Source organism: Oppia nitens, unplaced genomic scaffold (assembly GCF_028296485.1).
Source record: "Oppia nitens isolate AA-2021 unplaced genomic scaffold, nextdenovo-longstitch-racon4-pilon3 scaffold1_pilon_pilon_pilon, whole genome shotgun sequence".
NCBI lineage: Eukaryota > Metazoa > Arthropoda > Arachnida > Sarcoptiformes > Oppiidae > Oppia > Oppia nitens.
The window spans coordinates 9,831,790-9,848,554 of NW_026533199.1; the positions used below are offsets into that span (position 1 = coordinate 9,831,790).

The window sequence follows — 16,765 nt, forward strand, 5'->3', positions numbered from 1 at the left end:
CTCATATTTATTGATATTTTAATAATAAAAGTGAAAGTTATGCCTAGATTTGGGAGAGAAAGATAAAACGGTAGTCAAACTGTTGTTAGCAATCAATATGATGTAATTGATTACATTATAAATAATCATTTATCTGCAAAAGTAATCATTATTTTAATTTTTTAAAACTATACAAACAATTGAATTATAATTTTAGAAAAATTATATATTATTTAATTTGATATGTAATATTAATGCAATAATATAATAATTATAGTACTGTAACTATCAAGCATACACATGATATATTGTATAAGATAAATAAAGTATATAATTTACATTGTGCCAATTTGTAAATATAAATTGATTATTGTTTTATAAATAGACGTTAAAGTTACTTAAAACTATAGTGATATTTAATATTATTAATAATATAGAAAATAATAACCAATTTCCGCATATTATATGAATTAAAATAATATTTATATATATATATAAAAAGCAATTTTATATTATATTTTGTTTTTATTTTAAAATATTATGTTCTGTTATATTTCTAACATTATCCAATAAATACTGTATTTATTATTCATATTATATCATTATTTATATTTAATTAATTAATTAATAAAACTAAATTTATGATTTTTAAGTAATATTATCTATAAATTAAATATTTTCATTACAATAATTTTTATTTCAATATATTGTCAAATACAATACTAAGACTCGTATTTTAAAGTTTTTAATTTATATCTTTCTTTATTAGAAAAATAAAATTTACAGAATTATCTAAAGCATAAAAGATAACCTTAACTTTAGAAACAATAAATATAAAAGCATTTAATCAGTTTTTTTAGTGTTATATTTTATAAGAAATTATATTCATATATTGCATCATTGTGTAGAAAATAAATTTTTTAAAGCTAAAGCTTAAATAAAAAAATGATTATTTTATTTATCTAATGACATAATTACTTTTATCATTAATATTCAAACAAAATATCAAATAGTTTATTATTTATTTTAAAAAAAAAATATATTCATTTAGAATTTATATTATTTTATTAAACATACAAAAATATGGCATTAGACTTTTTAATATTATTTATAGCATATATAATTAAATTAATAATAATATTATTTACAATAAACTATTGTATTAAATTTAATATTTATAATAGTTGTTCTTTTAAAAGTAATTTTTAAAAAGCATTATAATTTATAATAATATACAGTAAATATTAAATCTTATGTATAAAACACATATTTGGATATTTATTATAACTTTAATTGTGCCAAATAACACACACACCGTTTGGAAAGAAAGTAGTATTAAATAACTGGATTTGATGGACACCCTAAAGGCCACTCCCTGTCCGTTAAAAAAAAGCTACTGTATTGCCGCATAATAAATGCATTATTGACTTGAATTTAAATTAAATTTATTTAACTTTTTTTATTTATTATGAATAGTGTCTCTATTTTTTTGTATAATTATATTACATAAAACATTTATATATACAGTATATATATATATATATATATATATATATATATATATATATTTATAATACATATAAGGAAGTTATATTAAAATTCTTATAATATTATAGTTTAGGAAAAGTGTTAACCGACAAGTCCTACAAATATATTGATGTATTAATATATTATATAAAATATTTGCAGAATTTTCATTTCATTTGACGACCGCCAGCACTGGTAGATAACAGTGACTATATGTCCCAAACTGTTGTTAGTATTTAAAGTGAAGCATTTAGTTGTAAAAAGAAATTTTATTTAATTTTTCACTTTTTCTGGACGATTAGTGTCCCAACAATTAGTTTCTTATAATAAGTGAATTTGTTTGTTATATAATAGCAGTTTAATTTTATATTTAAAAAATGTTTCTCAAATTAGTAAGTACAAATTAATATTTTTAATTATTAGTAAATGTTAATTATTATTTTATTATTAATAATTAATTTTTATTTTAATTATAATTTTATTGAATATTCTATATTGCTAGAAAATATAAATTTAAAAAACATTTTATATTTAATCAAATTATTAAATGAATTGTTTTATCTCAATTTAATTATTTAATAACATTAAATAATTATTATGTAAATATTCATATATAATACTTACTAATCTTACTTTAAAAATTTTCATTTAAATTATTATGTAAACTGTAAAAATATTAATAACAAATTATTAAAATTTTTAAAAGTTTATGATTTAAAATATAAACAATTTTATATAAAATTAAATAAAATTGTAAGAATCATTGACTACTTAATTAAAAAAAATAATTTTAATTAATAAATAATTTATTTATATTTAAACAGTTATTGTGTTTATCATTAACGGTGACAGTCTATTGTCAATTTCCTTCAAACACATTAAGTACAACACCGTCACCACATCCACCCGCACAGGTTCACTACGTTAACATTGGAGCCGATTTGGCCGGGGATTACAAGGTATGTCATAGTTATTCAAGGGTTGATTATCATGAATATACTGTGTTGTCATATCTATGAGAACACAGTTATCTATTATATTAAAAAAAATCATTTTTAATAATAATACTAATACTAATAGATAACTAATTATTGTCAACGGCATGTGTTTTCCCCCAAAACATAAAATAAAAATAAAATTAATACATTATTGCCTCAAAAAATATAACAAATAAAATTTTAAGATAACAAACAAATTTAATTTGAAAATGTTGTGATAAAAAATATGTATTGATTTTTTAATTATTCAATTTTTTATATCTTTAGGCAAAATGAGTTATGCAAACAAAATTTTTGGTTTCATAATTAATTAATTTCTTTCAAATTATTAGATTTGAAGTAAAAGTGTTACAAAATTTTGTTTTGTTATTCAATTGATATTTTTTATTGATTATATTTTATACATAAATCTAGAATTTCGTACAAAATTTGTATTCAAATATATCCGATAACCAAATCGTTTAGTTAAAGATACAAATATTTTTTTATCACTTAAAGCAATGTTTATTAATTTTTTATTTATTCAGTATTTATTTATTCATTATTTATTTATTCATTATTTATTTTTTAATTAATAAAAAAGTGATAAAATTGCATAAATTTTATTATGAAATCCAATTTATTTGTTTGACATGTAAACAATTAGCTATTGAATATAATATTTTTAAAATTATTTTTACTAAATAATAGTCATACAAATAACAAATAAACAAAATATTTTATAAGAAAAAACTAATTAAATAAAAGTTTATAAATTAAAATTTTATAATAAATTTTTTTAATTATAATAATATGTTTATTAATAATTAGAAATAACATTTAAATTAATGAATAACATATAAACAAAAATAATAAATTGTTTTTACTATCAGTTTGGTTACGACACCGGCAAAGGTCCGTCAGGTCAGAGTTTCCGAGAGGAGACTCGTGGAGCTGATGGCACAGTTAGAGGAGCTTATGGTTATACCGATGCCAATGGTCAGCAACGTATTGTGAAATACTCGGCAGGAAAAGAGGGTTTCAAAATTGAAGACGACTCGCCAGCCGGCGGATCGGCTCCGCGATCAGCACCGGCACCAACCGCTGCTCCATACCGTCCACCACAAACTCTACCCCCACAGATTTACAGACCGGCACCGTCACAACAATTGGCACCACAATCCTATTCCAGACCCGCCTCGAGTTCATCCGATGGCGGATACCTTGAGTTGAATGTCCGTCCAATGACCCAATCATCGTATCGTCCGTCGACTCAAACCTTGCGGCAAGTGTTACCATCGCAGGGCTATAACAGTGGCAGTCTATCATCTCTGTCCTCTCCCTCGTCTTACTCAAACCCATCGTCTTACTCGAGCCCTTCGTCTTACTCGTCATCCCTGTCCTCAAACAGTGGCAATTCTTATCAATCATCTCAGCCAACCCTACAAACATACCGATCGCCAGCACAAGTAGTCCGACCGGCATCTGCTCCTTCAATGAATTCTCAGCCCGTATTGAGACAATACGCAAGTTTGGCGACCACTCCCCGACCCGAGGAGGAGACATGGGGTCCACCCGTTATTAACACTGCTTTACTCAACTATAATATAGGCTCTCAGGGGTAAACACATAGCAATAGTTTTGTTGTGCCGTTTATTTAAATTGCATGCATAGAGTGTTTGTGTGTTAGATATATAAATAATAATTAATAATAAATAATTTACTATAAAAAATATTTTATATTCAAACAACAAATTTTAATATAACAGTTTATAGTAAATAATTAATATTTTTTCAAATTTATTTGCATTTATAAATAAATTGTTAAGATATTTAAATCGATTGAAATAAACATTATTATTATTTTTTTGTTTAATTAGTGTAAAAACATTTTTTTAAAAAATTATTTGTTTAATTTCCTATATGTGCTATTATAAACATAATTATATATTTAATTTATAACAATTTTATATAATTTGTTTTATTTTTATGACAACTTATCAGACATAAATCGATATTAGTTTTGAGTTATATTTTTTTAATTAATATGTTAACCAAACCGGAAATTATTAAATTTTAAAACATTTTTTTTATTGATAATCTATATAATTATTGATTAATGTGGATTAAATTTCCACACAATTTTATGTTTCATTTATTTATAAACAAAACAAAAAAAAACAAATTTTATTAACAAATTGATTAATAATTAATCTATAGTTAAAAATAAGAAACATAATTTATAAAACGTGTTTTCAAATTTCATGTTAACTTTATTATTATTTAATATTACTACTAATAACTTATGTTATAATAATAATAATACTTAGTTTTAAAAAAATTTATTATTTATAAATAGAGGTCAACCTGTATCTCGTCTGAGCTATGCATCCAGTTCCTCATCTGAGTCATATCAAGTACCGGCACCATTTGTATCACGACAATCAGCACCAGTAGCCTATCGTACTAATGCTCCCGTAACTAACATTCCCGTTAACCGCGATTGGGATACTCCTATATTGAGATCTTATACTAATTTAAACGATGGTTCAGCCAAACCTCTGGAAAACTGGGGTCCGCCGGTCATCAATACGGCTTTACTTAACTATGATATCGGTTCACAAATTAATAGAGGCTAATGTCTAACATGTTTTTAACTATATTATAACCGCACAATTTAATATAATTTGTAAACAGTTAACTAAAATAAATTGTAAATAATAATACTAAAAATAACCTCAAATTTTCTAATCCTTAATACGCATAAAAATACTATTATTTTTGATTTTTAATTTGATTTATATCTTGTCAATCAATGAATTGTATTATAAATATTGTTTTTTATAAATGAATTTACAACTAATGTTATAAAACATTATTTGCTTTGTATGAACAATGTATGTCCACTTATATTGACTTTAATTTGCAAAATATATAAAATAAAATTGTATGCAATTGCAATATAATTTTAAATAAAAATATTAAAAATACAATATTAAATAAATATCTATTTAATAAAATAGACTTATAAAATTATAATTTAATATTTTATTATCATATATTAAAATAAAAAACAAAAATTGTTTATTTAATTGTGTTAAAATAAACAAAAGTTAATTTTAAATAAAATATAAATAGAAAATGAAATATATTTAGTTTTATTTATATCACAAATTAACTTAATTTATTTATTTCTAATCAGTCATTATTAATTAGTGTTGATTATAATTGATTATTAATGTATAAATAAACATAAATTTAGCACTAAATTTTGTAATTTAAAACATTATTTTTTCTATATTATGCAAAATTGTTTGAAATTCTCATTGTATCACATTATACTTTTTTAAGAGAGAGAGAGAGAGAGAGAGAGAGAGAGAGAGAGAGCTATTAATGCTATTAATTACAATTATCGGGTCAACGAAACTTTTGATTTAAAAGTGACCAAGAGCAAAGTTGTAGATAATTTTAAACTAAATAATATTTTCATTGGTCATTTTTAATTAATTATATGATTGGCTCAATATAATTGCCGTAGACTATTATTTTTAAAATTTATCTACGGTCTAATGTAAATTATCTGACCAATCAATACAATCTTATTTAGTTTAAAATTATCTACAACATTGTCCTTGGTCACTTTTAAATCAAACATATTATTGACCCGATAATTGTAATTAATAGCATCGCCGCCGCTGTTTAAGACTATTTGCATTTAAAAAAATAATAATTATCAAACTGTAAAGTCAATAAAAATAATAATTATTATTATGTATGAAATCATATAATACTATAATAATCGCTCACAAGTGGTCTAACATAAGAATTTTAGAAATAGAAAAAAGTAGTAATTATGAGATCACTTTCTGAGCGATTTTTGCATAAATTTGTTTTTAAAATAATAATAAAAAGTATTAAACATTTAATTTATTATCGAAACAATTTTTGTTAGTCTGTTGTTAGTATAAAACTAATAATTAGTAAATCAAAAAGTTAATTATGTATTTAAAAATAAATGGTCGTATATTATCTCATTAATAATAATTTTTAATTATTATTATTATTATTATTACTACTACTACTTTTACTACTACTACTAACCTTTAAGCTATATTAAGCTTATAATTAGTTTCAATGAGATTTTCGGACCACTTTATTAAATAAAAAAATCTGTTGTCTATATTTAGGTAAACTTTACACTTATTAATAGTTTACAGTTTTTACAACATTAGACTTTAATAATCCATTATAATTATGCTTAAACAGAATAAAATCTTATTGTTATAAATTAATAATTTTTTTTATACATGTGTAAATATAATACTTTCAAAAGATAATTATTTATTTTTTATATAAATTTTAATATTATAACTTTGTCATAACTAAAGTCATAAAAAATTTGGATAATTTTTAATCAAAAAAAATGGTCGTTAAATATCTCATTAAGTATACTTTGTTAGACTTATGTCAAATAATATACAGCAAACTGTTTAAATATGACATTAATAATAATAATAATAATAATAATAATAATATCAAGCAATTGTATATTAAATAGTTTTAATATAATGATTTTCTAATGAGATTTTCGGACCACAATATTATATATAAATATTAAAATTTATATATACTACTAGATTTTATATTAATTAATGATTTACAGTTTGTAACATTTAGTTGTAATAAATAATAAAGTTTTTTTTGACAAATTTTATAGTATATAAGCAAATTATTTTTATAAAAGTTATAATTAATTAATTTGAAACAAAGAAATACTGTATATTTGTTTCAAATGACAATTATGTAATTAATAAATGCTTTTTAATATTTATTTTTTAAATCAATATTTTTTAAAAGAAAATAAAATTTATTGGATTTGCGCTGTATTTTGGTTTTACTTATTTAAAAAAAACTATTAATGGCTTTTATAAAAAGTACCAATTGATATAATTAAAAATAATTTAATAAAATTCATGCGATAAATAAGAAAACATAAGACATTGTATTTTCTATTGTATTTTTAAAATTTTGCAAAAACAACAAAAATTTTATATACTTTATAACTTCTCTATAAATAACTGTTTAATATATAACATAAATAACAATAATATTTCTTTAAACTTTTGTTTACAAAAATAAAAATTTGTTTACACAATATATTAATGTAAAATATAGTCTTAATAAGTATCTCATTGTCTTATAAATCATATTTGATTATAAAATTTATGCTATTAATAAATCTATTAATTTTTTACAATAACAGCTAATAGTGTACTATAAATATTTGTTTAATCATATATTCTAGTAATTAATTATAACAATATGTCAATCATAGCTATAATTATTTCATTTATAATTTACAGTATATTCTATTTATTTTAGATAAATATAGTTTAGTATTTGTAATTTAGTACTAATAACAATAAAAATTTATTGAAAATTATAATTCCGTGAAATACTTATTTTTTCTAGTATTTTAAAGAAAAAAATATTTTATATTAAATTAAAAAATTGAAAAACTAAAATATTTAGCATAAAATTTCATTTAATAATAACTGTGAATTCAATAAATTTAAAAATACTATTTGACAATACCATTCAATATACAATTTTAATATAAAATGTATTTTGCAAACATAATAATATAATCTATGAGTTATTATTCAATAGATGGTTATGGAGTGAAAATAGATTTCCTGGGAATTTCCATGGAAGATAAAATTTATAAAATATTTGGAAATTAAACAAAAGAGGAAATTTACCAGAATTTTGTTTGTAATAAAAACTTTTGTATACTAGAAAATAAACCAAAATGAATATATATTAAAGTTAATTGTTTTAATTGTTTAATAAAGTATATGAAATAAATTGATTTTTTTTGTAAAAATATTAATTAAGTACTACTATATTTAAAAATTATATATTGTTTAATAATAAGATTGATATATATATATATATATAATGTTTCATTTAGTGTTCATTAGTAATAATTAGAATAAATTTATTGATTTTTTCTATTCATATCATACAATAACTATAGAAATATTTTATTATACAATATTTAAATAAAATTGCTTTTATAATTAACTATTACTACTGTATATGTTGTTTATAATAATATCAAATATATTATATTATAATATTTATAAAAATTAATGCTATTATTTAATTCATACAAATAATTCCCACGTTATACACAGTATATACTATTACATCTGTTAAGATATAAATTTTTAAAACTAAATTTATTTATCATAAAAACATTGCAATTAAATATAATATTAAAACTTTATAAAGTAATTACATTACAAAACCTCCGTTATGATACTAATATGATAATAATTTAATAATAATAGTTAGTAAAATAAATTTAATACTAAAATACATTGATAATATAATTATTATTAGTTATTTACTAATTTAAATAATTAACATTATCTAATAAATTAGCTAAAAATACTGCAATTTAATTTTTTTAATTAAGTTAATCTTAAAACTATCATGAATACTATTTTTAGACTAAATAACAAAAATTATTACGAGATTCGGCCAACAATTGAAAAATGTGAAAAATTATTATATTTATTTGGGATATCTATCACAACTAGCATGGACAATTATTTATTCAATAAACCTAATAGAAATCGATATATAATTGTAATGATTGTTGATTTAATTCTGCTTGTTAATTCAATTAAATATGCTATAATATTTATGTTCAATAATGTGAGTATTGTATGATATATAGACAAAAATATTGAATTTTGTATTTATCTTAAATTAATATAAATACTTATATTATTATAGCAATCAGTTTGTGACTTATTAGGTGATCCAACCTATCAATTGTCAAATATTAAACTAATGGCTTCTCTCGTCAGTATATTTTCATTTGCTTGTTATTACATCAGATCTTTAATTCATTATTACGAGTGGACACACAAATTGTATTTTTTGCGATATATCTATGAAGTTAAATACAATTGTTTAAGATATGGATTAAACAAACGAGAATTGAGACAATTAGTTTATAAATCAAATTTAATTATGAATTTTATAATAATTCCATTAATTATAATCTCGATTATGACTAATATTGCATTTATACTTTACGCATATATACTTGTAATTATTGATGAAAACTCAAATATGCAAATTTTAATAGCAATTGTTTCAATGATAATAAATTTAGTATTTTATATTGAAACATATAGTTTAGTATATATTGGAAATTTAATGTTAACAGCAATAATTATGTTTGCAAAATTAAAATTTCGGGAAATCTATAATCGTATGTCTCATACAATTAACTCGTCTAATAAATGGCTTAAATATAATACATTAAAAGTAATGATTGATGTGAGAGAGCATAGAAATTTGTGTAAAATAATCTATGATTTTAATAGATTATTTAAATACATAGTATTTGTCATATATTTTATTGTAACGCCCGGTATATTGCTATCTCTGTACACATCATTTCATAGCGATAGCTCATTATTCACATCAATATATTTTGTATTTATATTGACTGCATGTTTGTCTTTAATAGTAAGTTTGAATATAATGTGTACTCGGATTAGTAAAGAGGCTCATAAACCACGTAAGCTATTACATAGATATCTTGTAAGAAATACTGCAATTTCACTACATATGCGATACAAACTGCTTATGTATGTCGAGTACCTCTCGGGTCCCACTATTGGCATATATTGTTTGAATTTATTTCCAATGAATAGTTGGGAATTATATCAATATTTATCAATATTTGGTCGACGATTCATACTATTAATGAAATCTGTATAATTTTAATGGTTTAAAAAATAAAATTAGTTATTTAGATAATTAATAACAAAAAGTTTTTAAAACTTGTATTGATTATGTACTCTAATATCATAAAATATGACATTTCATTATAAATTTTTTAATTTGCTTATAAATTCTACTATTAATTAAGTGTTTAAATATTATTTTAAGCAGTAATTAATTTAAGTTAATTTATAAATATTTTATAGTTATATGAATATAATAAAATTCCTCCTATTATTTTGTATATTGTATAACATTATATTGCTTTCTAATGAAGTTTGTAATTAATCAATACAACTTATAATATTAAAATAGAAAAACTATAAAAATTGTATTTAATTCAAAATAATTATTTAAATAAATGAATAATTTTGTTTAATTAAAAGGAATATTACATTTAAGTAAAATTATATTTAAAATTAAAAGTCTATAAAATATAATTTATTAATTTGTAAATAGATTGTAAAGTTAATTAAAAACTAATTTAATAATTTATTTTTTATATAATATCCATTTTACAAATCAATTAATATTAAACTTTAACTAATAGTAATATTATTTAAATGTTACAAACTGTAAATTTCTAAATACTTTAAAATCTAATGGAATATATAGATAAACTTTACATTAAAATTATAAGGTTGTCCGAAAATCTCATTAGAAATTTTAAGCTTAATTTGTTTAATCATAATCACTGTTTTTGATAATATATTTGTGTTATTATTGAAATTTGTCTAAATATACAGAGGAAGAGAATACAGAAAGAAAGAAAGAAAGAAAGAGAAAGAAAGAAAGAAAAAAGAGAGAGAGAGAGAGAGAGAGAGAGAGAGAGAAATGTTTAATAAAAATGGATATTCAATGAGATGATAAACGACAGTTTTTTTAAAAATAAATAAATTATTGATAATATAAATATATAAAATTATATCTACTAAATTAAGTAATATATAGAATATATTAATTTATAAAATGTAAAAATAATTATTTAAACAAATGTTTATTTTATTTAATAAAGTACTAAGAAATAATTGTAATCTATTTTATTGATTATTATTTGATTTTATAATATTTTATTTATAAACATAATGTATATAATTTGTTTAACAGTAATTTCAAACAATTATATTAAAATCATTACTGAGGGGTAAGTCCGCCTGCATTATACACCAAACCTCCGTCGACTACCAGATTAGCGCTGGTCACAAAACTAGCCTCACTAGAGGCCAGGTATGTGACAGCGTTGGCGATATCAATGGGTTGGCCCGGCCTTTTCAATGGTGTTCTTTCAATAACTTCTTTTAATAGTTTAGTTATATCGTGTGGATCGGTACCATTGGGTGTCGAATGACCCATAAAGTTAGTTAATATTAAACCGGGACTATTAATAGCAAATATTTAGAAAAAACACAAATTATTAAAACAACATAAATTTTATATTTTCAAAAATAATTATAATTAAATTAAATTTTATGATTTTAAATACTTAATAGTGTTGACTCGGATTTTAGGTCCCAACTCCATGGCTAGTGTACGACCCATCATATCGACACCGATTTTGGCCACTTCATAGGGTAGTCCTAATGGAGTCTAAATAAATCAAATTAAAAAAATACTTCAAATTATTTAATATTCTATAAATTTTGAATTAAATAAAAGTTAAGAACTTGAAGTCAATATATGAAAAAAATGTTATCAATTTACGGGAACCATTGATGAAATACTGGAAATGCTAATAATTGTACCATTAGTTGCATCTAAATAAGGTATTGCTAAATGACTGAGCTCTGCATACGATCTCAGATTCAACAGTATTGCTCTATCGAATACTTTCATAAAATCTGGAGCCCTGGCACTGGTATAAGTACCGGCACCGGCATTGTTGACTAAAACATCAAGTTTTCCAAATTGTTTTATTGTTTCATTCAAAAGTCCCGATAAATCATTGCTTTTAGTCACATCGGCCAACACGGCTAACGGCTATTAATAATAATAAAAAAAATAATATTTAATAAAAAATATTTATAATATATTTTTAGTTTAAGGGGTTTTGTTTAACCTGTAGTTTAAGGGGTGATAGTGCCTGTGTCTCAGTGGTCACGCGTTTTAGTTCAGTAGCATTCCGACCGGTGATGACTACGTGTGCACCAAAATGCGAAAACAATTTGACTATACCTTCACCGATACCCGATGTCGAGCCGGTTACCAGTACTACCTTTCCCGTGAAGTTACGAGTTTGGCCAACATTTCGATAGACATCGTCTTTATCGGCACTGTTTAAGTTTGCAAACAATAATATAACAGTTATTGTTAGCAAATAATATAAACTGAAAATATAGTTCATATTTGTTTAGAAAGTGTTTAGATAATTATGTTTAAACAATTATTTAAGTTTTAACAATATATTGCTTATTAAACAACTATTTATATATTTTTTATTTTTAAATTATTATCAATAAAAATAAAATATTGTTATATTGATTATTATTCTAATATGACAATTAAATTGATATCTATATCTAATGATTAAATACTATATATAATAATATATTTTATATACAATATAGTATTTATTATTAAAACTTAATAAACTGTATATTATTTATAATAAATCATATAACCTTGGTGTAAGTGTAAAAAACTTGAATATATCAACTTATTTTATAAAAACATATTATTAGTTATTAGTAATATAAGTTGTTCTTAGATATAAAAATCAACTATATAGTTTAGAGTATAATTTGAACTAGCAAATTATTAACTATTGGGTGCATATGTACACAAAACAAACTTAATTTAAAATAAATTATTATTATGAAAATATTTTATATTTAGAAATATTGCACTAAAATTTAGCAATAAATTAATTAACAAATAAATATAAAATCAATATATTTGCTAATAATAGCAAATATTCACTTTCTGTAACTTTATTACTTTTCAATAACTGCTGACTATTTTATGGGTCAATCTATTGTCTCAAATCCCTATATAAGGTATAGCACTGACCATACCTTTGATGCTTCGATATACCAGTGCTTACAACTGCAACATATAAAATAAAATTCATATTAAAATAAAACTCATATCAAAAATAGAATTAGTTATTAATCTATTGGTGCGATAAATGTTAAAATGCTTTAAGACTCAACTAATGTTTTACATAAATTATATTAAACTGTATGATATATTTTTATATAATTTAATTATAACATAATTGTATTATAGATATAAAATGTTATAGTATAATGATTTTAGCTCTAAATAAAATAACACATAAAAAATATTAAAAAAATTATATTAAAAGTTATTATATTATTCGTTGGCTTAAATCTATATTATAGACAGCCAGTAAAAAAGTATTGTTTTTATGCATTTATACATATATAAAATGTTAGTTTTATTATTAATTATTATTTAGTTAGGTTAGTTTGGGGTGAGTATGAATTAGGAAGTGGTTGGGTGGGTGGAGATGGGTTTGGGGCAAATAATTTTCTACTGACTGTCTATAATATAGATTTGTTCCAACTGTCATTTATTACGTAAACATAACGGATCACAACTGTACCAATGATTTGCAGCCATCACTAGACACATGTATGGACAACGCACGGGATAGTTGGGAATTTCCGGGAACTGGATTTTGTAGCAAATCTGGAATTAAATGAATGCGTTTTTTGTTGCGCGCTCTGGGATTACATGCTTTGCGTGATTAAAAAAGCGCGTGAAGTGTACAGAATCGAGGAACTGGATGTAGTAATGCAGTTGACCATTGATATACAGAACAAGTATGAAAACTAATGGTCCGTTGACTTTATCCGCAACGATATGCTATTTGTGTGTCATGTGCTGTGATATGAACTGATGTTCATAATAATCGGCGACTGGATATCATTGTTGTGGTGGCAAACCTTAACTATAATAATTGTTATCAAACAACAAAACTTCATAATTGTGCATGTTTATTTGTAATATTTTTAGTATATATTTTTTAGTGTATTTAGTATTTAAATAATTTGTTAAATTATTTCAAATATATTTAAACATTTGCTGTCATAGTATAGTCATACAGTGTATATACCTGTAGTTTATGCATAGTTTTTATAATTTGCATTTAAAAATTAATGTTAAATATACAGAAACATTTATTTAATGTTATAAATTATTACTTATGACAATGTTTAATGAGTACATTATATAACTATTGTACTATTTTAGTAATTAATAAATATTTAGCTATAAATTAAAGCTATTTTAGTAATTTATCTAATATTGATATAAATGCGTACAGTTGGTATAAATTAATGATAAAATAATATTTTATATTGTTTTTTGATCTCAATAATTAATAAATGGTTACTCACTTATAGATAAAATACATTATTTAAAGTACTAAGATTTTATAATAACATATATGTAAAATTATTATTCTTAATTAATTGTAATACAATAATATCTTTATTTATTATCAATTGATAATTGTCATGTTTTACTTATTAGTGATAACTTATATGTATAAATATTATACGCTCTTTAGATATTATTTAATTATTTTTTTCATTTCATATTAAAGTAATTCAATAAAAATATTTAATTTAAACAAATCAATTATGTATTCAATGATCACATTTTTATTATTAATAGTATGTAAGTATCATATTATTTATTGTTGTCTTTTTAAAATTATTTTTAAAAATTAATATTGTAATTACTAATTAAAGAGAAAGTTTTTTAAAAAATAAATTTATTAATAATTATACTTATAATATTAATTTTAATTATATTAAATTAATCTAGCAATTTATTGTATGCCTCCCGGTGCCATCGACAACAATGTTGATAAGGAACAACTGTTGAAAACATTACAGGATCTGCACTTTGATGTCTGGGATACAGAGGGAGGCTGGAAATGGGACTGTCCTGACTGTAAATTTCCACAATTAGATACCCTGTTGACTACAATGGACACTATGATAAACAATACGAAAAAAGCTGACCCTGGTACAAAGGATGGTCAACAACAATTGGAACAAATTGATAAACAATTACCCGATTTGAAAGAAAAAATTAAACAAGGTCTAAAAGAGGGGGCCACCACAATGGCCAATGTCAACAAAGATAGGTTATCAAAAATTTCTGGATACACTCATAGTGTGGAAACCAATATGAAAAAAGTGGAAGAACTGGTTGGCAGAGCATCGGTAGATAAGTTGGCCCAACTCAGCACAAAACGGTTGGATAATATGTATAGTCAACTGTATACTGATAATGCATTAGTTGAAAATATTATCAAGTTTTTGGAAGAAAAATAAATTAAATATTTTATCAAAAATATTATTTAAAAATGTAATTAATTAAATGTTATTTAAATAAATTGCTATAGATTATAAAATTAAATATATTATAAAATAATTTTTTAAAAATTTTCTATATTTATTTTTAAATAAACGTTTATTTATTAGTTTACTAAAATATAAATATAATCATTTATGATAATTATAAATATTAAAACATAATAATATATATTGCATATATATTATAGTTTTGTAGTTTATATTATATAATTGGTTAGTACAGGACAGCCCATGATGGCCATACCACACCCCTCTAAAGGTTTATATAAGAGTCAACCGAACCCTACTATGTCTCTTGGTTTTATGTGTCACTTAGTTTTACTCTGACACTTGGGTTATGTATACTTAGTTTATATATGAGTTCCCTGTGCCCAGTCTCTTAGACTGAGGATTCTCTTAGTTTTTACTCAACATGTATTCTACTTAGTGTTTTACATTTGTTAACTAATATTAATAATCAACAATAAAGTTTATATTATTATACAATTTAATTGTGCTTTAATAAACAATTCATACAACTATACTGGTGCTGGTGAGTGGGTGGCGCACAAAACGCTACCACCGACTATATCGGCCAAATCGGCCGATCATTGGTTTCAACAACTGGACGCGATTGGCGAGTGCTCTACCTTAATGACCAGTTGGACGGCCGGTGCAGCCTTCAGAAGCCGCTAACCCGAGTTCAGCGCAGCGCTTGTATAACACATATATCGATTAAAAATATATGTTATGCTGTATTTGGTGGAGATCGCAGTGGTATCGATTTTAAAAGTACTCTCGTAATACTATACATCATGGACTGGTATACATTATTAATTTATCTTTTATTAATTATTTTATTAAAGAAATTATGTATCAACTGATCCCTATTTTTTATATGTTTACTATTAATTGCGAAAAAATGCTATTTTATATATAAGTGTTAGTATTAGTGTTTTAAAAGTCCTATAATCTTAAAAATCTCGATAATTAGAAAAAAAATTTTTTTTAAATAGTTTAAAATACAGCATATGTTTTATTGTCTAAAATACGAAAATTCTTTTATTTGCTAAAAAATTCAAATGCTTCTAAAATTTAATGGGTTTTTTGCTTTCAAACTGCAATTATTTTGTAATTTTCACA

General features: G+C 22.3%; 3 protein-coding genes across 3 annotated transcripts; 2 read left to right on the forward strand and 1 right to left on the reverse strand.

Annotated features, from left to right (window-relative positions):
• The first annotated feature begins 1,731 nt into the window (after positions 1-1,731).
• On the forward strand, positions 1,732-5,199 carry LOC128953051 (uncharacterized). The gene is made up of 4 exons (XM_054298548.1): positions 1,732-1,898; positions 2,331-2,465; positions 3,377-4,104; positions 4,843-5,199. The coding sequence occupies exons 1-4, from the start codon at positions 1,884-1,886 to the stop codon at positions 5,120-5,122; spliced, it is 1,158 nt and encodes a 385-aa protein (XP_054154523.1). The 5' UTR covers positions 1,732-1,883; the 3' UTR covers positions 5,123-5,199.
• Positions 5,200-11,984: 6,785 nt separating this feature from the next.
• LOC128951275 (17-beta-hydroxysteroid dehydrogenase 14-like) lies at positions 11,985-13,874 on the reverse strand. The gene is made up of 4 exons (XM_054296525.1): positions 13,832-13,874; positions 13,304-13,334; positions 12,349-12,562; positions 11,985-12,269 (listed from the first exon to the last, which is right to left on the reverse strand). The coding sequence occupies exons 1-4, from the start codon at positions 13,872-13,874 to the stop codon at positions 11,985-11,987; spliced, it is 573 nt and encodes a 190-aa protein (XP_054152500.1).
• Positions 13,875-14,862: 988 nt separating this feature from the next.
• Positions 14,863-15,634, forward strand: LOC128952456 (uncharacterized). The gene is made up of 2 exons (XM_054297857.1): positions 14,863-14,936; positions 15,087-15,634. Exons 1-2 carry the CDS (start codon positions 14,900-14,902, stop codon positions 15,599-15,601), a joined length of 552 nt encoding a protein of 183 aa, XP_054153832.1. The 5' UTR covers positions 14,863-14,899; the 3' UTR covers positions 15,602-15,634.
• The last annotated feature ends 1,131 nt before the right edge of the window (positions 15,635-16,765 follow it).